This window comes from Poecile atricapillus, chromosome 28, assembly GCF_030490865.1.
Source record: "Poecile atricapillus isolate bPoeAtr1 chromosome 28, bPoeAtr1.hap1, whole genome shotgun sequence".
NCBI lineage: Eukaryota > Metazoa > Chordata > Aves > Passeriformes > Paridae > Poecile > Poecile atricapillus.
Genome location: NC_081276.1, coordinates 2105278 through 2128080, shown reverse-complemented (window position 1 = coordinate 2128080; position 22803 = coordinate 2105278). Strand labels below are relative to the sequence as shown.

General features: G+C 53.2%; 1 protein-coding gene across 42 annotated transcripts; it reads right to left on the bottom strand.

The window, feature by feature from the left end:
* Positions 1-245: 245 nt before the first annotated feature.
* On the bottom strand, positions 246-21798 carry NR2F6 (nuclear receptor subfamily 2 group F member 6). 42 transcript variants are annotated; one of them, XM_058858947.1, is made up of 6 exons: positions 21553-21798; positions 20972-21489; positions 13200-13294; positions 6454-6978; positions 2015-2477; positions 1124-1321 (listed from the first exon to the last, which is right to left on the bottom strand). In XM_058858947.1, the coding sequence occupies exons 2-5, from the start codon at positions 21238-21240 to the stop codon at positions 2203-2205; spliced, it is 1164 nt and encodes a 387-aa protein (XP_058714930.1). In that variant the 5' UTR covers positions 21241-21489; positions 21553-21798; the 3' UTR covers positions 1124-1321; positions 2015-2202. The 42 variants fall into 42 exon arrangements, 40 of the variants coding, with proteins under 40 accessions (XP_058714912.1, XP_058714933.1, XP_058714913.1 ...); XM_058858943.1 differs by lacking the exon at positions 1124-1321 and adding an exon at positions 1852-1953 and having other exon boundaries at positions 2044-2477; XM_058858944.1 differs by lacking the exon at positions 1124-1321 and adding an exon at positions 1852-1953 and having other exon boundaries at positions 2044-2477; positions 20972-21357.
* Between the last annotated feature and the right edge of the window lie 1005 nt (positions 21799-22803).

Here is a 22803-nt window from a genome sequence, read left to right as displayed (position 1 = left end):
AAACTTTGGGTGAAAAATCCCAAATCTCTCCACTTTGGGAAGGAAATCCCAAATCCCTCTGTTCAGGAAGAGAAATCCTAAACTCCTCCTCCAAACCTTGGGAAAAGAAACCCCAAATTCCTCCAGGAAAACCCCAAATCCCCCCAAACCTTGGGAAGAAAAACCCAAATCCCAAATCCCCCCATCCCATTGCTCCAGCTCTTCCCAGTGGGATTTGTCCCCCCAAAAAAAAAACCCCAAAGTGAAGAAGAACCCCTGAAATCCCCATTTTTCCCCCAAAAAAATCCCAAATTCGGGATTTTTATGGAGTGTTCCCTATTTTTGGGGTGGCTTTGATCTCCCCAATTCCAATTTTTCCGCCGGATCCCAAATCCAGAGCGCCTGGGGTTGTAGGAAATGTCTTTAATTGGCGTTAATTAATGAGTTTATATGGCGGAGCGAGGATTCCATCGGCCGGGAATCGTCCTGGAATCCCAAAATCCTGAAATCCCAAAATCCTGAAATCCCAAAATCCTGAAATCCCAAATCCCGAAATCCCGGTGTGGGGGGGTGGCTCTGTCCCCCTCTCTGTGTCCCCTCCATCTTTGGGGACAACACCACGACCCCAAAACTTTTTGGGATCCCAGAAATTTTTGGGACAATGCCACGACCCCAAAACCTTTTGGAATCCCAAAACTTCTTGGGACAACACCAGGACCCCAAAACCTTTTGGGACAATGTCACGACCCCAAAATTCTTGGTGACAATTCCAGGACACCAAAAACCTTTTGGAACCCCAAAACATTTCGGGACAACGCTGGGACCCCAAAACTCTTGGTGACAATGCCAAGACCCCAAAACCTCTTGGAATCCCAAAACCTTTTGGGACAATTCCAGGACCCCAAAACCTTTTGGAATCCCCAAACTTCTTGGGACAACACCAGGACCCCAAAACTCTTGGTGACAATGCCAGGACCCCAAAACCTTTTGGGATCCCAAAACTTTTTGGGACAACCCCACGACTCCAAAACTTCCTGGAATCCCAAAACTTTTTGGGACAACACCAGGACCCCAAAGCCTTTTGGGATCCCAAAACTTTTTGGGACAACACCACGGCTCCAAAACCTTTTGGGACAACCCCGTGGCTCCAAAACTTCCTGGAATCCCAAAACCTTTTGGGACAACCCCACGCCTCCAAAACCTTTCAGAATCCCGAAACATTTTGGGACAACACCAGGACCCCAAAACTCTTGGTGACAATGCCAGGACCCCAAAACTTCTTGGAATCCCAAAACCTTTTGGGACAACCCCACGGTTCCAAAACTTCCTGGAATCCCAAAACCTTTTGGGACAACACCATGCCTCCAAAACTTCTTGGAATCCCAAAACCTTTTGGGACAATGCCAGGACCCCAAAACCTTTTGGAATCCCAAAACTTTTTGGGACAACACCATGGCTCCAAAACCTTTCAGAATCCCAAAACATTTTGGGACAATGCCAGGACCCCAAAACTCTTGGTGACAATGCCAGGACCCCAAAACCTCTTGGAATCCCAAAACATTTTGGGACAACCCCACGGCTCCAAAACCTTTTGGGACAACCCCACGGTTCCAAAACTTCCCGGAATCCCAAAACCTTTTGGGACAATGCCAGGACCCGAAAACCTTTTGGAATCCCCAAACTTTTTGGGACAACCCCACGGCTCGAAAATCTTTCAGAATCCTGAAATTTTGGGACAACACCAGGACCCCAAAAACCTTTCAGAATCCCAAAACCTTTTGGGACAACCCCACGCCTCCAAAACCTTTCAGAATCCCGAAACATTTTGGGACAACACCAGGACCCCAAAACTGTTGGTGACAATGCCAGGACCCCAAAACTTCTTGGAATCCCAAAATCTTTTGGGACAACACCAGGACCCCAAAACTTCTTGGAATCCCAAAACCTTTTGGGACAACCCCACGCCTCCAAAACCTTTCAGAATCCGGAAACTTTGGGACACCATGACCCCAAAAACCTTTCAGAATCCCAAAACCTTTTGGGACAACCCCACGCCTCCAAAACCTTTCAGAATCCGGAAACTTTGGGACAACACCATGACCCCAAAAACCTTTGGCGCCAACCCCGCCGCTCTCCGGGCCCCACCCCGTGGGCCGCGCCCCCATTCCCGCGGGGAGCGGCCGATCCCGAATCCGGCATTCCCGCTGCGGGAGCGTCCGTCCCCTATTGTCCGGCCCCGTAGGGCCAGTTGAAGGTGCTGCCGGACAGCAGCATGTCCCGGATCAGTGTCTCGATGGGCGTCTTCCCCACGAGGCGCATGAAGAAGAGCTGGGAGATGAGGGAGGCGGGGACGGCGCGCAGGGCCGGGAGCCGCAGCAGGAGGCGGCCGAAGCGCTGGGGCTGCGAGGGGTACTGGGAGCGCTCGTATTCCGTCAGGGCCACCTGCGCCTTCTCCTGCAGCGTCTCCACGTGCGCCGCGTCCGACAGCCCGCAGGCGTCTGCCGGGGGAAGAGCGGGAACAACGGCGGGGTCGGGATGGGGGAATAACGGGGTTTGGAAAAGAGTGGGAATGGCGGGAATGGCGGGGTCGGGATGGGGGAATAACGGGATTTGGAAGGGAGTGGGAACAGCGGGAACAGCAGGGTCGGGATGGGGGAATAACGGGATTCAGAAGGAAGTGGGAACAGTGGGAACGGCAGGGTCGGGATGGGGGAATAACGGGATTCGGAAGGGAGTGGGAATGGAGGGGTTGGGATGGGGGAATAATGGGGTTTGGAAAGGAGTGGGAACAGCGGGAACGGCGGGGTTGGGATGGGGGAATAACGGGGTTTGGAGGGGAGTGGGAACGGCGGGGTCGGGATGGGGGAATAACGGGATTCAGAAGGAAGTGGGAACAGTGGGAACGGCAGGGTCGGGATGGGGGAATAACGGGATTCGGAAGGGAGTGGGAACGGTGGGAACGGCGGGGTCGGGATGGGGGAATAACGGGGTTTGGAAAAGAGTGGGAATGGAGGGGTTGGGATGGGGGAATAACGGGGTTTGGAAAGGAGTGGGAACGGCGGGAATGGCGAGGTTGGGATGGGGGAATAACGGGGTTTGGAAGAGAGTGGGTACAGCGGGAACGACGGGGTCGGGATGGGGGAATAACGGGGTTCAGAAGGGAGTGGGTACAGCGGGAATGGCGGGGTCGGGATGGGGGAATAACGGGGTTTGGAAGGGAGTGGGAACAGCGGGGTCGGGATGGGGGAATAACGGGGTTTGGAAGGGAGTGGGAACGGTGGGAACGGCGAGCTTGGGATGGGGGAATAACGGGGTTTGGAAAAGAGTGGGAATGGAGGGGTTGGGATGGGGGAATAACGGGGTTTGGAAGAGAGTGGGAACGGCGGGGTCGGGATGGGGGAATAACGGGGTTTGGAAGAGAGTGGGAACGGCGGGAATGGTGGGGTCAGGATGGGGGAATAACGGGATTCAGAGGGGAGTGGGAACGGCGGGGTCGGGATGGGGGAATAACGGGATTTGGAAAAGAGTGGGAATGGAGGGGTCGGGATGGGGGAATAACGGGATTCAGAGGGGAGTGGGAACAGTGGGAACGGCGAGGTTGGGATGGGGGAATAACGGGGTTCGAAAGGGAGTGGGTACAGCGGGAATGGCGGGGTCGGGATGGGGGAATAACGGGATTCAGAAGGGAGTGGGAACGGCGGGGTTGGGATGGGGGAATAACGGGGTTTGGAAAAGAGTGGAAACGGCGGGAATGGTGGGGTCAGGATGGGGGAATAACGGGATTCGGAGGGGAGTGGGAACAGTGGGAACAGCGGGGTCGGGATGGGGGAATAACGGGGTTTGAAGGGGAGTGGGAACAGCGGGGTCGGGATGGGGGAATAACGGGATTCGGAAGGGAGTGGGAAGACCGGGAACAGCGGGGTTGGGATGGGAGAATAACGGGGTTTGAAGGGGAGTGGGAATGGTGGGAATGGTGGGGTTGGGATGGGGGAATAACGGGGTTTGGAAAAGAGTGGGAATGGCGGGGTCGGGATGGGGGAATAACGGGATTCAGAGGGGAGTGGGAACGGAGGGGTCGGGATGGGGGAATAACGGGGTTTGGAAGAGAGGGAACAGCGGGAATGGAGGGGTCGGGACGGGGGAATAACGGGATTTGGAAGGGAGTGGGAACGGTGGGAACGGCGAGATTGGGATGGGGGAATAACGGGATTCAGAAGGGAGTGGGAAGAGCGGGAACAGCAGGGTCGGGATGGGGGAATAACGGGGTTTGGAGGGGAGTGGGAACAGCGGGGTTGGGATGGGGGAATAACGGGATCCAGAGGGGAGTGGGAACAGTGGGAACGGCGGGGTCGGGATGGGGGAATAACGGGGTTTGGAAAAGAGTGGGAACAGCGGGGTCGGGATGGGGGAATAACGGGATTTGAAGGGAGTGGGAACAGCGGGAACAGCGGGGTCGGGATGGGGGAATAACGGGGTTTGGAAGGGAGTGGGAACAGTGGGAACAGCGGGGTCGGGATGGGGGAATAACGGGGTTCGGGCGCAGAATGAGCAGGATGGGGCGGTTGGGAATGTGGGGAAATTTATAGGGGGGTATCGGGAAATTTGTAGGGGGTATCCCCAAATCCGTTGGGAATGTCTGGAAATCCATTGGGGATATCAGGAAATTCACTGGGAATATCCGGAAATTTATAGGGGATATCAAAATTTATAGGGGATATCAAAATTTATAGGGGATATCCAGAAATCCGCTGGGAATATCTGGAAATTTATAGGGGATATCAAAATTTATAGGGGATATCCAGAAATTTATAGGACAACACCCCAAACCCTCAGGAAACCCTTCCCCACTCATTCCCAACACCCCAAACCCTCCAAAAACCCCAGAAAAACCCATTCCAAACACCCCAAACCCTCGGGAAAACCCTTCCCACTCATTCCCAACACCCCACCCCTCCAAAAAGACTGGGAAAACCCATTCCCTATTCATCCCCAAGACCCCAAACCCTCCAAAAAGCCTGGAAAAACCCATTCCCAACACTCCAACCCCTCCAAAAACCCCGGAAAACCCATCCCAACACCCCAAACCCTCGGGAAAACTTGGAAAATCCATTCCCAACACCCCAAACCCTCCCCAAACCCCAGAAAACCCATCCCCAACACCCCAAACCCTCCAAAAAGCCTGGACAACCCATTCCCAACACCCCAAACCCTCAGGAAAACCCTTCCCCACTCATTCCCAACACCCCAAACCCTCCCAAAAACCCGGACAACCCATTCCCAACACCCCAAACCCTCTCAAAAACCCAGACAACCCATTCCCAACACCCCAAACCCTTGGGAAAACCCAGGACCAGCACTTCCCACTCATTCCCAACACCCCAAACCCTCAGGAAAACCCTTCCCCACTCATCCCCAACACCCCAAACCCTCCCAAAAACCCGGAAAACCCATCCCCAACACCCCAAGCCCTCAGGAAAACTTGGAAAACCCATCCCCAACACCCCAAACCCTCCCCAAACCCCAGAAACCCTATTCCCAACACCCCAAACCCTCCCCAAACCCCAGAAAATCCATCCCCAACACCCCAAACCCTCCCAAAAACCCGGAAAAACCCATTCCCAACACCCCAAACCCTCAGGAAAACCCTTCCCCACTCATTCCCAACACCCCAAACCCTCCCCAAACCCCAGAAAACCCATCCCCAACACCCCAAACCCTCAGGAAAAATTGGAAAACCCATCCCCAACACCCCAAACCCTCCAAAAAGCCTGGACAACCCATTCCCAACACCCCAAACCCTTGGGAAAACCCAGGACCAGTACTTCCCACTCATCCCCAACACCCCAAACCCTCCCCAAACCCCAGAAAACCCATCCCCAACACCCCAAACCCTCCCAAAAACCCGGAAAAGCCCATTCCCAACACTCCAACCCCTCCAAAAATCCAGAAAACCCCATCCCAACACCCCAAACCCTCAGGAAAACCCTTCCCCACTCATCCCCAACACCCCAAACCCTCAGGAAAACCCGGAAAACCCATTCCCAACACCCCAAGCCCTCAGGAAAACCCTTCTCCACTCATCCCCAACACCCCAAACCCTCCCCAAACCCCAGAAACCCCATCCTCAACACCCCAAACCCCCTCCCCAAACCCCAGAAAACCCATCCCCAACACCCCAAACCCCAGAAACCCCATTCCCAACACCCCAACCCCTCAGGAAAACTTGGAAAACCCATTCCCAACACCCCAAACCCCAGAAAACCCATCCCAACACCCCAAACCCCAGAAAAACCCTTCCCCACTCATTCCCAACACCCCAAACCCTCCCAAAAACCCGGACAACCCATCCCCAACACCCCAAACCCTCAGGAAAACCCATCCCCAACACCCCAAACCCCAGAAACCCCATCCCCAACACCCCAAACCCCAGAAAAACCCATCCCCAACACCCCAAACCCCCCGCCGTGCCCTTACCGGGCGTGAAGAGCGCGATGGCCTTGAGGCAGCTGTACTCGGCCGAATCCACCTGCAGCCGGTTGAGCTTCTCCACCTGCTCCTGGAAGAGCCGGATCTGATCCATGAACGCCACCACCCTGTCGGCCGCCATGGGCGAGGCGTGGAAGCCGGCGGCCGCCAGCAGCGGCGCCACGTGCAGCGGCAGCGCCGACTGCGCCGCGTTGAGCACGAAGAGCTCGCTCCAGCTCAGGCGGAGCAGCGCCACTTGGTCGGAGACGGGGAGGTCGGGGAAGAAGGGGATGTTGCGGGCCCACTCCACGGTGCTGAAGAGGAGGCGGGCGGCCAGCTCGCAGATGTTGTCGATGGCCATGAGGCCGCCGGGCTGGGCGTACTGGGAGCCGTAGCGCGCCGCCGGGTAGGGCTCGGCGCGGAGGAGTTGGGAGATGAGCTCCGACAGGGGCTGCCCGTTGAAGAATTCGCCCGCTGGGATGGGGTTGGGGCTGCCCGAGGAGTGGCTGGGGGGGATGCGGCCGCGCTGGACGGCTGGAGAGGGAAATGAGGTGGAGTTTCTTCATGATCCTCAAAAAATCCCATGGAATTTCAGCCCCATATTCAAAAAATCCCACTGGATTTTCATCCTGATCCTCAAAAAATCCCAATGGATTTTCAGCCCCATGCTCAAAAAATCCTGCTGGATTTTCATCTCCATCCTCAAAAAATCCTGCTGGATTTTCATCTCCATCCCAAAGAACCTAACTGGATTTTCATCCCAATCCCCAAAAAATCCTGCTGGATTTTCATCCTGATCCTTAAAAAAATCCCACTGGATTTTCAGCCCCATATTCAAAAAATCCCGCTGGATTTTCTTCCCCATGCTCAAAAAATCCCACTGGATTTTCATCCCAATCCCCAATAATTTCCGATGGATTTTCATCCCCATATTCAAAAAATCCCGCTGGATTTTGATCTCCCATCCTCAAAAAATCCCGCTGGATTTTCATCCTGATCCTTAAAAAATCCCACTGTATTTTCATCCTGATCTTCAAAAAATCCCACTGGATTTTCATCCCAATCCCCCAAAAATCCCAATGGATTTTCATCCTGATCTTCAAAAAATCCTGCTGGATTTTCATCTCCATCCCAAAGAACCTTACTGCATTTTCATCCCAAACCCTGAAAAATCCCACTGGGTTTTCATCCTGATCCTTAAAAAATCCCACTGGATTTTCAGCCCCATTCTCAAAAAATCCCACTGGATTTTCATCCTGATCCTCAAAAAATCCTGCTGGATTTTGATCCTGATCCTTAAAAAAATCCCACTGGATTTTCATGTCAATCTCACATCCCAATCTCACATCCTCATCTCACATCGTCAAAAATTCCCGCTGGATTTTCATCCCCATCCCGAAGAACCTGACTGGATCTTGCTGCATTTTCATCTCCATCCTCAAAGAATCCTACTGGATCCCCATCCCAACCCCACGTGGATCCTACTGGATCCCCATCCCGACCCTAAAGAATCCTCTCCTTTGGGAGAGCAGGAAAAGGTCCCAGCCCCATCCCGGAGCCGTTGGGAGCGGCGGGAGGAGCTCCCAGCCCCATCCCGGGGCGTTCCCAGCCGGGAGCCGCGGAGGAGTTGGGAGATGAGCTCCGACAGGGGCTGCCCGTGGGGAATTCGCCCGCTGGGATGGGGTTGGGGCTGCCCGAGGAGTGGCTGGGGGGGATGCGGCCGCGCTGGACGGCTGGAGAGGGAAGAGGGGTGGAATGGGGTGGAATTTCATCCTGATCCTCAAAAAATCCCAATGGATTTTCAGCCCCATACTCAAAAAATCCCACTGGGTTTTCATCCTGATCCTCAAAAAATCCTGCTGGATTTTCAACCCAATCCCCAAAAAATCCCAATGGTTTTTCTTTCTGATCTACAAAAACTCCCGCTGGATTTTCATCCTGATCTTCAAAAAATCCTGCTGGATTTTCATGTCAATCTCACATCCCAATCTCACATCGTCAAAAAATCCCGCTGGATTTTCATGTCAATCTCACATCCCAATCTCACATCGTCAAAAAATCCCGCTGGGTTTTCAGCCCCATGCTCAAAAAATCCTGCTGGATTTTCATCTCCATCCCAAAGAACCTTACTGCATTTTCATCCCAATCCCCAAAAATCCTGTTGGATCTTCATCCTGATCCTCAAAAAATCCTGCTAGATTTTCTTCTCCACATTCAAAAAATCCTGCTGGATTTTCATCCCAATCCCAAAAAATCCTGCTGGATTTTCAGCCCCATATTCAAAAAATCCTGCTGGATTTTCTTCCCCATGCTCAAAAATCCTGCTGGATTTTCATCGTGTTCCTTAAAAAATCCCACTGGATTTTCAGCCCCATGCTCAAAAAATCCCATGGAATTTCAGCCCCATATTCAAAAAATCCTGCTGGATTTTCATCCTGATCTTCAAAAAATCCTGCTGGATTTTCATCTCCATCCCAAAGAACCTTACTGGATTTTCATCCCAATCCCCAAAAACCCCACTGGATTTTCATCCTGATCCTCAAAAATTCCCGCTGGAATTTCTTCCCCATCCCGAAGAACCTGACTGGATCTTACTGGATTTTCATCTCCATCCTCAAAGAATCCTACTGGATCCCCATCCCAACCCCACGTGGATCCTACTGGATCCCCATCCCGACCCTAAAGAATCCTCTCCTTTGGGAGAGCAGGAAAAGGTCCCAGCCCCATCCCGGAGCCGTTGGGAGCGGCGGGAGGAGCTCCCAGCCCCATCCCGGGGCGTTCCCAGCCGGGAGCCGCGGAGGAGTTGGGAGATGAGCTCCGACAGGGGCTGCCCGTGGGGAATTCGCCCGCTGGGATGGGGTTGGGGCTGCCCGAGGAGTGGCTGGGGGGGATGCGGCCGCGCTGGACGGCTGGAGAGGGAAATGAGGTGGATTTTCTTCATGATCCTCAAAAAAACCCGATGGATTTTCAGCCCCATATTCAAAAAATCCCACTGGATTTTCATCCTGATCCTCAAAAAATCCCAATGGATTTTGATCTCCCATACTCAAAAAATCCCGCTGGATTTTCATCTCCATCCCAAAGAACCTTACTGCATTTTCATCCCAATCCCCAAAAATCCCGCTGGATTTTCAGCCCCATGCTCAAAAATCCCACTGGATTTTCATCCTGATCCTCAAAAAATCCTGCTGGATTTTCATCCTGATCCTTAAAAAATCCTGCTGGATTTTCATCCTGATCCTTAAAAAATCCCCCTGGATTTTCATCCTGATCCTTAAAAAATCCCCCTGGATTTTCATCCTGATCCTTAAAAAAATCCCACTGGATTTTCATGTCAATCTCACATCCCAATCTCACATCCTCATCTCACATCGTCAAAAATTCCCGCTGGAATTTCTTCCCCATCCCGAAGAACCTGACTGGATCTTGCTGCATTTTCATCTCCATCCTCAAAGAATCCTACTGGATCCCCATCCCAACCCCACATGGATCCTACTGGATCCCCATCCCGACCCTAAAGAATCCTCTCCTTTGGGAGAGCAGGAAAAGGTCCCAGCCCCATCCCGGAGCCGTTGGGAGCGGCGGGAGGAGCTCCCAGCCCCATCCCGGCGCGTTCCCAGCCGGGAGCCGCGGAGGAGTTGGGAGATGAGCTCCGACAGGGGCTGCCCGTGGGGAATTCGCCCGCTGGGATGGGGTTGGGGCTGCCCGAGGAGTGGCTGGGGGGGATGCGGCCGCGCTGGACGGCTGGAGAGGGAAATGAGGTGGATTTTCTTCATGATCCTCAAAAAATCCCAATGGATTTTGATCTCCCATACTCAAAAAATCCCACTGGATTTTCTTCTCCATCCTCAAAAAATCCCACTGGATTTTCATCTCCATCCCAAAGAACCTTACTGCATTTTCATCCCAATCCCCAAAAATCCCACTGGATTTTCATCCTGATCCTTAAAAAATCCCGCTGGATTTTCATCTCCATCCCAAAGAATCTTACTGGATTTTCATCCCAATCCCCCAAAAATCCCACTGGATTTTCATCCTGGTCTTCAAAAAATCCCGCTGGATTTTCATCCCAATCCCCAAAAATTTCCGATGGATTTTCAGCCCCATGCTCAAAAAATCCTGCTGGATTTTCTTCCCCAACCCAAAGAATCTTACTGGATTTTCATCCCAATCCCCAAAAATCCCGCTGGATTTTCATCCTGATCCTTAAAAAATCCCACTGTATTTTCATCCTGATCTTCAAAAAATCCCAATGGATTTTCATCCCAATCCCCCAAAAATTCCAATGGATTTTCATCCTGATCTTCAAAAAATCCTGCTAGATTTTTTCCCCACATTCAAAAAATCCCGCTGGATTTTCATCCCAATCCCCAAAAATCCCGCTGGATTTTCAGCCCCATGCTCAAAAATCCCACTGGATTTTCATCCTGATCCTCAAAAAATCCTGCTGGATTTTCATCCTGATCCTTAAAAAAATCCCCCTGGATTTTCATGTCAATCTCACATCCCAATCTCACATCCTCATCTCACATCGTCAAAAATTCCCGCTGGATTTTCATCCCCATCCCGAAGAACCTGACTGGATCTTGCTGCATTTTCATCTCCATCCTCAAAGAATCCTACTGGATCCCCATCCCAACCCCACGTGGATCCTACTGGATCCCCATCCCGACCCTAAAGAATCCTCTCCTTTGGGAGAGCAGGAAAAGGTCCCAGCCCCATCCCGGAGCCGTTGGGAGCGGCGGGAGGAGCTCCCAGCCCCATCCCGGCGCGTTCCCAGCTGGGAGCCGCGGAGGAGTTGGGAGATGAGCTCCGACAGGGGCTGCCCGTGGGGAATTCGCCCGCTGGGATGGGGTTGGGGCTGCCCGAGGAGTGGCTGGGGGGGATGCGGCCGCGCTGGACGGCTGGAGAGGGAAATGAGGTGGATTTTCTTCATGATCCTCAAAAAATCCCATGGATTTTCAGCCCCATATTCAAAAAATCCTGCTGGATTTTCATCCTGATCTTCAAAAAATCCCACTGGATTTTCATCCTGATCCTTAAAAAATCCCAATGGATTTTCATCCTGATCTTCAAAAAATCCTGCTGGATTTTCATGTCTATCTCACATCCCAATCTCACATCCCAATCTCACATCTCCATCTCACATCGTCAAAAAATCTTGCTGGATTTTCATCTCCATCCCAAAGAACCTTACTGCATTTTCATCCCAATCCCCAAAAATCCCACTGGATTTTCAGCCCCATGCTCAAAAAATGCCGCTGGATTTTCATCGTGATCCTTAAAAATCCTGCTTGATTTTCTTCTCCACATTCAAAAAATCCCACTGGATTTTCATCCTGATCTTCAAAAAATTCTGATGGATTTTCGTCCCCATATTCAAAAAATCCCACTGGGTTTTCATCCTGATCCTCAAAAAATCCTGCTGGATTTTCAACCCAATCCCCAAAAAATCCCAATGGTTTTTCTTTCTGATCTACAAAAAATCCCGCTGGATTTTCATCCTGATCTTCAAAAAATCCTGCTGGATTTTCATGTCAATCTCACATCCCAATCTCACATCCCAATCTCTCATGGTCAAAAAATCCTGCTGGATTTTCATCTCCATCCCAAAGAACCTTACTGGATTTTCACCCCAATCCCCGAAAAATCCCACTGGATTTTCATCCTGATCCTCAAAAAATCCTGCTAGATTTTCTTCTCCACATTCAAAAAATCCTGCTGGATTTTCATCCCAATCCCCAAAAATCACACTGGATTTTCAGCCCCATGCTGAAAAAATCCCGCTGGATTTTCATCCTGATCCTTAAAAAATCCCGATGGATTTTCTTCCCCACATTAAAAAAATCCTGCTGAATTTTCATCCCAATCCCCAAAAAATTCTGATGGATTTTCATCCCCATATTCAAAAAATCCCACTGGATTGTCATCCCAATCCCAAAAAATCCCGCTGGATTTTCATCCCGATCTCACATCCCGATCTCACATCATCAAAACCTGGGAATTTTGGATCAATCTGGGGTTTTAGGGATAAAACTGAGAATTTTAGGGATAAACACGGGATTTTTGCAGATAAATCCGGGATTTTTTGGGCTAAACCCAGGATTTTTGGGACAAACCCAGGATTTTTAGGACAAACTCAGCATTTTTTGGGACAAACCCCAGATTTTTTGGGACAAACCCAGGATTTTTAGGGATAAACCCTGGGTTTTTTAGGGATAAACCCAGGATTTTTAAGGATAAACCCGAGATTTTTAAGGACAAACCCCAGATTTTTTGGGACAAACCTCAGATTTTTTGGGATAAACCCTGGATTTTTAGGGACAAACCCCGGATTTTAGGGATAAACCCCAGATTTTTTGGGACAAACCCCGGATTTTTGGGATAAACCCTGGATTTTTAGGGATAAACCCAGATTTTTAGGGATAAACCCCAGATTTTCTGGGACAAACCCTGGATTTTTAGGGATAAACCCCAGATTTTTGGGACAAACCCCCCCTCCTTGGAAGCATTTGGGATTCCCATCCCAGGGGCGATGGAGACGGAGCAGGGAGCGGAATTTTTGGGAACATTTGGGATTCCCACGGATCCGGGAATCCGCCCCATCCCCCAGCCCCAATCCCGACCTCGGGCGGGCTCAGAAAAGGAGGGAAAACCCCAAAAAATCCCCAAAAAACGGGGGAAAAACGGGGTTTTTTGGGCAAAACCCGGAATTCCCGGGATTCCTGGGGATTCTTTGGGAATTTTTTCCGTACCTTCCTTCCTCATTCCCACTCGGAAGCACTTCTTGAGGCGGCAGTACTGGCACTGGTTCCGGTGGTGTTGGTCGATCTGGCAATCCCGGTTGGATCTGCGGGAATCCTCGGGATCAGCCGCAATTCCCGGGAATCCCAAATCCCCCCCCAATTCCTCCCTTCCCGCTTTTCCTCCCCGGGCTTTTATGGGAATGCTCGCTGGTTTTTTTTTTCCCAGCCTTTGGAAAACCGGGAAAAAATTTTTGGGGATTTTTTTTTGGGGGGATTCGCTGCCCTGGCTGGGATGGAATTCCAAGGAATTCTGAGGAATTCCAGGAATTTCCTGTGGGGATGGGTCTGAAATCCCTCAAGCGGAGCTGGGCTCAAATCCCGTGGGATTCTGGGATGGAATTCCCAAAATTCCTCAGGGCCTGGGAAAGGGCTCATGGATTCATCACAAAATTCCCAGAATCCCTAAAAAATGGTCCTGGCTCATGGATTCATCCCAAAATTCCCCGAATCCCTGGAAAAAGGGTCCTGGACCATGGATTCATCCCAAAATTCCTTGAATCCCTGGAAAAAGTGTCCTGGACCATGGATTCATCCCAAAATTCTCCAAATTCCCCAAATTCCCGGAAAAATGGTCCTGGCTCATGGATTCATCCCAAAAATCCCAAAATTCCCCAAATCTCTGGAAAAATGGTCCTGGCTCATGGATTCATCCCCAAAATCCCAAAATTCCTGGCCAAAATTTCCCAAATTCCCGGAAAAATGGTTCTGGCCCATGGATTCATCCCAAAATTCCCCAAATTCCTGGAAAAATGGTCCTGGCTGGTGGATTCACCCCAAAATTCCCCAAATTCCCCAAATCTCTGGAAAAAGGGTCCTGGCTCATGGATTCATCCCAAAATTCCCCGAATCCCTGGAAAAAGGGTCCTGGCCAATGGATTCATCCCAAAAATCCTGGAAAAAGGGTCCTGGACCATGGATTCATCCCAAAATTCCCCAAATTCCTGGCCAAAATTCCCCAAATCCCTGGAAAAACGGTCCTGGCTCATGGATTCATCCCAAAATTCCCAAAATTCCTGGAAAAGGGTCCTGGCTCATGGATTCATCCCAAAAATCCTAAAATTCCTGGCCAGAATTAACAAAATCCCTGGAAAAAGGGTTCTGGCCCACAGATTCATCCCAAAATCCCTGGAAAAGGGGTCCTGGACCATGGATTCATCCCAAAATTCCCCAAATTCCCGGAAAAATGGTCCTGGCTCATGGATTCATCCCAAAATTCCCCGAATCCCTGGAAAAAGGGTCCTGGACCATGGATTCATCCCAAAATTCTCCAAATTCCCCAAATTCCCGGAAAAATGGTCCTGGCTCATGGATTCATCCCAAAAACCCAAAAATTTCTGGCCAAAATTCCCAAAATCCCCCAAAAATGGGTTCTGGCTTGTGGATTCATCCCAAAATTCCCCGAATCCCTGGAAAAAGGGTCCTGGACCATGGATTCATCCCCAAAATCCCAAATTCCTGGCCAAAATTCCCCAAATTCCCGGAAAAATGGGTCCTGGCTGGTGGATTCATCCCAAAATTCCCAAAATCCCTGGAAAAAGGGTCCTGGCTCATGGATTCATCCCAAAATTCCCAAAATTCCCCAAATCCCTAGAAAAAGGGTCCTGGACCATGGATTCATCCCAAAATTCCCAAAATTCCTGGCCAAAATTCCCCAAATCCCTGGAAAAGGGGCTCCTGGACCATGGATTCATCCCAAAATTCCCCAAATCCCTGGAAAAGGGGCTCCTGGACCATGGATTCATCCCAAAATTCCCCAAATTCCCCAAATCTCTGGAAAAAGGGTCCTGGACCATGGATTCATCCCAAAATTCCCCAAATCCCTGGAAAAAGGGTCCTGGCTCATGGATTCATCCCAAAATTCCCCGAATCCCTGGAAAAGGGGCTCCTGGCTCCCATTCCCCCCCGGAATTCTCCACATCCAGCCCCCCCCCCAATCCCATTCCCGGCCTTTCCCAGCCCAGACGGGGAATTTGGGATGAATTCCGGCGGATAAAGCTCCGGAATCCCGACACGGATCTTTCCGGAATCCCAACACGGCTCCAGCGGGGATTCCCACGGAATTAATTCATCCCCAACATCCCCGGCGCGGCCGGGAACGTGATCCCGATGAAGAGCCGGGAGCTGACGGCTTCATCCAGGCCCAGATTCCCGGGAAAACGACGGGAAAAGAGCCCGGGGATTATCCCGGATTATCCCGGATTGGAGCCGCCGGTGTCGGAGCAGCGGGAAAAGCTTCCCAAAAATTATCCCGGATTTTTGTTTCCCATGGATAAAATCTCCTGGATAATTCCCAGCACGGCCTCGGAATTTTGGGAAAAATTCCCAAAAATTATCCCGGATTTTTCCAATGAAAAAAATCTCTTGGATAATTCCCAGCACAGCCTCGGAATTTTGGGAAAAGCTCCCTAAAATTATCCCGGATTTTTTTTTTCCCAGTGGATAAAATCTGGATAATTCCCACATTTCCTTTGGAATTTTGGGAAAAGCTTCCCAAAAATTATCCTGGATTTTTCCAATGAAAAAAATCTCTTGGATAATTCCCAGCACAGCCTCAGAATTTTGGGAAAAGCTCCCAAAAATTATCCTGGATTTTTTTTTCCCATGGATAAAATCTCCTGGATAATTCCCACCACAACACTGGAATATTGGGAAAAATTCCCAAAAATTATCCTGGATTTTTCTCAATGGATAAAAATATTTGGATGATTCCCATAACAACCCTGGAATTTGGGGAAAAATTCCCAAAAATTATCCTGGATTTTTTTTCCTGATGGATAAAATCTCCTGGATAATTCCCAGCACAGCCTCGGAATTTTGGGAAAAGCTCCCAAAAATTATCCCGGATTTCTCTCAATGGATAAAAATATTTGGATAATTCCCATCACAGCCTTGGAATTTCGGGAAAAGCTCCCAAAAAATTATCCCGGATTTTTTTTTCCCATGGATAAAATCTCCCGGATAATTCCCAGCACAACCCTGGAATCTGGGGAAAAATTAAAAAAAAAATTATCCCGGATTTTTTTTCCCGATGGATAAAATCTCCTGGATAATTCCCAGCACGGCCTCAGAATTTTGGGAAAAATTCCCAAAAATTATCCCGGATTTTTCCAATGAAAAAAATCTCTTGGATAATTCCCAGCACAGCCTCAGAATTTCGGGAAAAATTCCCAAAAATTATCCCGGATTTTTTTTTCCCATGGATAAAATCTCCCGGATAATTCCCACCACAACCCTGGAATTTTGGGATAAACTCCCTAAAATTATCCCAGATTTTTCTCAATGGAAAAAAATATTTGGATGATTCCCAGCACAGCCTCGGAATTTCGGGAAAAGCTCCCTAAAAATTATCCCAGATTTTTTTTTTACCCAATGGATAAAAACACCGGGATAATTCCCACACTGGGTTTGGAATATTGGGAAAAATTCCCCAAAAAATTATCCCGGATTTTTCCAATGGAAAAAATCTCCTGGATAATTCCCACTTTTGCTTTGGAATTTCAGGAAAAGCTCCCAAAAATTATCCCAGATTTTTTTCCCAATGGATAAAATCTCCTGGATAATTCCCACATTTCCTTTGGAATTTCGGGAAAAACTCCCAAAAATTATCCCGGATTTTTCCTGATGGACGAAATCTCCTGGATAATTCCCACATTTCCTTTGGAATTTCGGGAAAAACTCCCAAAATTCCTCCCGGATTTTTCCCAACTCTCGAACCCTCCCCACGGCACCGGGAAAATTCCCTAAAAAAAATAAAATTCCCTAAAAAAAATAAAATTCCCAGCGGATTTTTCCATTGGAAAAGGCAGAGCTGGGAAATCCGGGAAGCTCCGGAGGGCCGCGCTAATGACTTTAATTAGGGCGGGTAATTAGCGGCAGCCAGAATTAAAGGTACTTTGCATATGCAAATGAGCTCGGGGACGCTTTGGATTCCCGGAACAAAAAGCGGGATCCTGGAGCTTTGTTCCCGGATTTTTTTTTCCCACCCCTTTGGAAAAGCCAAACATTCCCGAGTCACTTCCTGGCTTTGGGAATTAACCCCAAAAAAAAAGGGAAAATAAAAATTCCCTTTGGAATATCCCAAATCCCAGGGATTTGCTCCGGGTTTTTCCCGCTTTTCCCGGGAATTTTGGAATTCCCCAAATCCCGTCTTTATTCCTCCCTCGTTTTCCAAGGATGCGGAGGGGAAACTGAGGCAGGGATTGGAGGCGATTTGGGAATTGCCAAAAAAAAAATTCCCGGATTTCCCAGCTCTGCCTTTTCCAATGGAAAAATCCGCTGGGAATTTTATTTATTTTTTTTTTTTAGGGAATTTTCCCGGTGCCGTGGGGAGGGTTCGAGAGTTGGGAAAAATCCGGGAGGAATTTTGGGAGTTTTTCCCGAAATTCCAAAGGAAATGTGGGAATTATCCAGGAGATTTTATCCATGGGAAAAAAAATCCGGGATAATTTTTGGGAGCTTTTCCCGAAATTCCAAGGCTATGATGGGAATTATCCAGGAGATTTTATCCATGGGAAAAAAAAATCTGGGATAATTTCAGGGAACTTTTCCCGAAATTCCAAAGGAAATGTGGGAATTATCCAGGAGATTTTATGCATTGGGAAAAATCTGGGATAATTTTTTTGGAGCTTTTCCCGAAATTCCAAGGCTGTGATGGGAATCATCCAAATATTTTTATCCATTGGGAAAAATCTGGGATAATTTTTGGGAGCTTTTCCCAAAATTCCAAAGGAAATGTGGGAATTATCCAGGAGATTTTATTCATTGGGAAAAAAAATCCGGGATAATTTTTTGGGAATTCGGGAATTCGGGAATTCCGGGATGAGGGAATGGGAACCCTCGGGAATTCCGGGATGAGGGAATGGGAACCCTCGGGAATTTGGGAATTCTGGGATGAGGGAATGGGAACTCTCAGGAATTCGGGAATTCTGGGATAAGTGACTGGGAACTCTTGGGAATTCAGGAATTACAGGATGAGGGAATGGGAACCCTCGGGAATTCTGGGATGAGCCAATGGGAACTCTCAGGAATTTGGGAATTCTGGGATGAGCCAATGGGAACCCTCGGGAATTCGGGAATTCTGGGATGAGCCAATGGGAACCCTCGGGAATTCGGGAATTCCAGGATAAGGGAATGGGAACCCTCGGGAATTTGGGAATTCTGGGATGAGCCAATGGGAACCCTCAGAAATGTGGGAATTCCAGGATGAGGGAATGGGAACTCTCAGGAATTCGGGAATTCCGGGATAAGTGACTGGGAACTCTTGGGAATTCGGGAATTCTGGGATGAGGGAACGGGAACTCTCAGGAATTCGGGAATTCCGCGCTCTCTGGGATTGGAGCCTCCCTAATTCCAAACTCTGGGAATTCCGGAGGTTCCGGCTGCTCCGAACTTCCCGGGGGTCCCATCCCGGAGCTCCTCAGGGATCCCGGAATTCCAAAGGCTCCCGGTATCCCGGAATTCCAGAGGCTCCCAGTATCCTGGAATTCCAGAGGCTCCCGGTATTTCAGAATTCCAGAGGCTCCCGGTATCCCGGAATTCCAGAGGCTCCCGGTATCCCGGAATTCCAGAGGCTCCCTGCTCCCGGTATTCCCCTGGATCCCTGCTCCCGTTATCCCGGATCCTGGTATCCCTCCCTGGATCCCTGCTCCCGGTATTCCAGCGGATCCCGGAATTCCAGAGGCTCCCCGCTCCCGGTATTGACCCAGATCCCTGATCCCGATATCCCTGTTCCCGGTATCCCGGTATCCCCAGTCCCGCTGGATCCCGGTGTTCCCGGTGGATTCCGGTGGATCCTGGTGTTCCCGGTGTTCCCGGTGGATCCCGGTGGATCCCGGTGTTCCCAGTGTTCCCAGTGGATCCCGGTGGATCCCGGTGTTCCCGGTGTTCCCGGTGGATCCTGGTGGATCCCGGTGGATCCCGGTGTTCCCGGTGGATCCCGGTGTTCCCGGTGTTCCCGGTGTTCCCGGCATTCCCGCGGCTCCCGCTGGATCCCGGCCATGCCCGGGGTGAGTCACGGGAATGCCGGGAGCGGACGGACGGACCGGGAGCGCCGGGAACACCGGGAATGGACCGGGATGGACCGGGAATGGACCGGGAATGGACCGGGAACACCGGGAATGGAGCGGGAATGGAGCGGGAATGGAGCGGGATGGACCGGGAATGGAGCGGGAATGGACCAGGAAAACCGGGAACACCGGGAATGGAGCGGGAATGGAGCGGGATGGACCGGGAATGGACCGGGAATGAACACCGGGAATGGACCGGGAATGAACACCGGGAATGGACCGGGAATGTGGACCGGGAACACCGGGAATGGAAGCGGCCGGGATGGGGGAGGGGGGAACCCAGCGGGGGACTGGGAGCCACTGGTTTGTACTGGGACACCCCCAGCACACCGAGAGCCCCGCTCATCCCCAACCGCGCCGGCACCGGCATCCCCCCGGTAATCCCCGGTATCCCCCGGTCCCCTCCCCCGGTATCCCCCGGTCCCCTCCCCCGGTATCCCCCGGTCCCCTCCCCCGGTATCCCCCGGTATCCCCCGGTATCCCCCGGTCCCCTCCCCCGGTATCCCTCGGTTCCCTCCCCCGGTATCCCCCGGTCCCCTCCCCCGGTATCCCTCGGTTCCCTCCCCCGGTATCCCCCGGTATCCCCCGGTCCCCTCCCCCGGTATCCCTCGGTTCCCTCCCCCGGTATCCCCCGGTATCCCCCGGTTCCCTCCCGGTGTCCCCAGGGTGTCCCCCCGGTCTCTCGTGGTCCTCCCGATCCTCTCCCGGTACCCCCCGGGTGTCCCCCCGGTCCCCCTCCCGGTGTCCCCCCTCTCCCCGATCCCCTCCCGGTATCCCCGGTGTCCCCCGGGTCCTCTCCTTGTCCCCCTGATCCTCTCCCGGTACCCCCGGTGTCCCCCTGGTCCTCTCCCAGTGTTCCCCCGGTGTCCCCCCGGTGTCCCCCGATCCTCCCGGTGTCCCCAGGGTGTCCCCCCCAGTCCTCTCCTGGTCCCCCAGGTCCTCTCCCAGTGTCCCCCAGTGTCCCCCAGGTCCTCTCCCAGTGTTCCCCCGGTCCCCCCCGGTGTTCCCCCGGTCCCCCGATCCCCTCCCGGTCCCCCCGGTGTCCCCCTGATCCTCTCCCGGTGTCTCCCCGGTCCCCCCGGTGTCCTCAGGGTGTCCCCCCCAGTCCCCTCCTGGTCCCCCTGGTCCTCTCCCAGTGTCCCCCTGGTGTCCCCCTGGTCCTCTCCCAGTGTCTCCCAGTGTTCCCCCGGTCCCCCGATCCTCTCCCGGTACCCCCGGTGTCCCCTTGATCCTCTCCCGGTGTCTCCCCGGTCCTCCCGGTGTCCCCCCCAGTCCTCTCCTGGTCCCCCTGGTCCTCTCCCAGTGTCCCCCAGTGTCTCCCAATGTCCCCCAGTGTCCCCCTGGTCCTCCCCCAGTGTCTCCCAGTGTTCCCCCGGTCCCCCGATCCTCTCCCGGTACCCCCGGTGTCCCCTTGATCCTCTCCCGGTGTCTCCCCGGTCCTCCCGGTGTCCCCCCCAGTCCTCTCCTGGTCCCCCTGGTCCTCTCCCAGCGTCCCCCGGTGTCCCCCAGGTCCTCTCCCAGTGTCCCCCAGTGTCTCCCAGCGTCCCCCGGTGTCCCCCAGGTCCTCTCCCAGTGTCTCCCAGTGTTCCCCCGGTCCCCCCCGGTGTCCCCCTCGGTGTCCCCCCCGGTGTCCCCCCCGGTGTCCCCCGGTGTCACCTGCAGGTGTAGCTGAGGTTCCTGCGGATGCTGCGTTTGAAGAAGCTCTTGCAGCCCTCGCAGGTGAACACCCCGTAGTGCTTCCCGCTGGATTTATCCCCGCACACCACGCAGTCCGCGCCGGCCCCGGGCCGCTCCTCCTCGCCGTGCTCCGCGTCGCTGCCGCCGCCACCGGGGGACGCCGCCTCCTCCGCTCCTCCGCCGCCGCCGCCGGTGCCACCGGCTCCGCCGCCGTTCGGTTCGCCCCAAGCGCCGGCCACCATGGCCATGGCTCCGCGGGGCTCGGCGGGGCTCAGCGCCGCATGGAGCGGAGCCTCGCGGTGCTGCCGGTGCTGCCGGTTCTCCTGCCGGTGCTGCTGCTGCTGCTCCCGGTTCTCCTCCCGGTGCTGCTGCTGCTCCTCCCGGTGCCGGTTCTGCTGGCGGTTCTTCTCCCGGTGCTGCTGCTGCTCCTCCCGGTGCTGGTTCTGCTCCTGGTTCTTCTCCCGGTGCTGCTTCTCCTCTTCCCGGTGCCGGTTCTGCTCCCGGTTCTCCTCCCGGTGCCGGTTCTGCTCCCGGTTCTTCTCCCGGTGCCGCTTGTCCACCTCCCGGTTCTTCTCCCGGTGCTGCTTCTCCTCCTCCCGGTGCTGGTTCTGTTCCCGGTTCTTCTATCAGTTCTTTTCCTCCCGGTTCTTCTCCCGGTTCTTCCCTTCCCGGTGCTGCTTCTGCTCCCGGTTCTTCCTTTCCCGGTTCTTCCTCTCCCGGTTCTTCTCCCGGTTCTTTTCCTCCTCCCGGTTCTTCTCCTCCCGGTTCTTCTCCTCCCGGTTCTCCTGCCGGTTCTCCTCCCGGTTCTCCTGCCGGTTCTTCCTCTCCCGGTTCTTCTCCCGGTTCTTTTCCTCCTCCCGGTTCTCCTCCCGGTTTTTCCCCTCCCGGTTTTTCCCCTGGCCGAGTTCGGTAAGTTTTACCGGGTTGGGGGGGGGTGGGAGGGGGGGGGGGGAGGGCGGGGAGGGGGAGGGGGGGAGGGAGGAGGAAAAAAAAAAAAAAATTAAAAAAAAAATAAAAAAGCTCCGCTTTTTTGGGGTAGTTTTTCTTTTTTAGGTTTTTTTTCGGGGTCGCCCCCTCAGGGATTTGTCGTTCTCCTCCTCCTCCTCCTCCTCCCGGTTCACGGCCCCGCGGAAAGTTTGCGGCGGCGGCGGCGGCGGGGCCGGGGCGCGGCGCATCCCCCCGCGGGCACCGGCCGCATGCGGGGCCGCTCCCGCCCCCGGTGGCTCCTGCGCTCCGCGGCACCGGCTGGATGGAGGAGGAGGAGGAGGAGGAGGCGAAGAGGAGGAGGAGGAAGGAGGCGGCGCTGCCCCGGTTCGCCCTCGCCGCTCTCCGGGCCCCGCCGCCGCTCGCAGCCCCGGTGCCGGTGCGGCTGCGGGTGCGGCGGGACCGGCTCCGCCGAGCCCCGGGGCTCTCCCCGCCTCCCGTGAAAGAGCAAAGTTCAGCCGCTGCCGCGGTGGCCGCCCCGCATGCTCCTCCCCGGCCTCCTCCCCTTCCGCTCCCGGGTCCTGCCCCGGTCCCGGCCCCGCCGCCGCCGCCGCCGCCGCCGCCGCCGCCGCACCGGGGCCGCCCCCGCCGATCCCCCGAGGGTCGGGAACGGGCACGGGAAACGGCGGGGATGGGGAGAGGATGGGGAGAGGGGATGGGGAGAGGATGGGGCGAGGATGGGGAGAGGATGGGGAGAGGATGGGGAGAGGGGGATGGATGGGGAAAGGATGGGGAGAGGGGAGAGAGGGAAAAGGGGATGGGAGGGATGGGGAGAGGGGAGAGGGATGGGGAGAGGGGAGAGGGGAGAGGGGGGAAAAGGGGAAAGG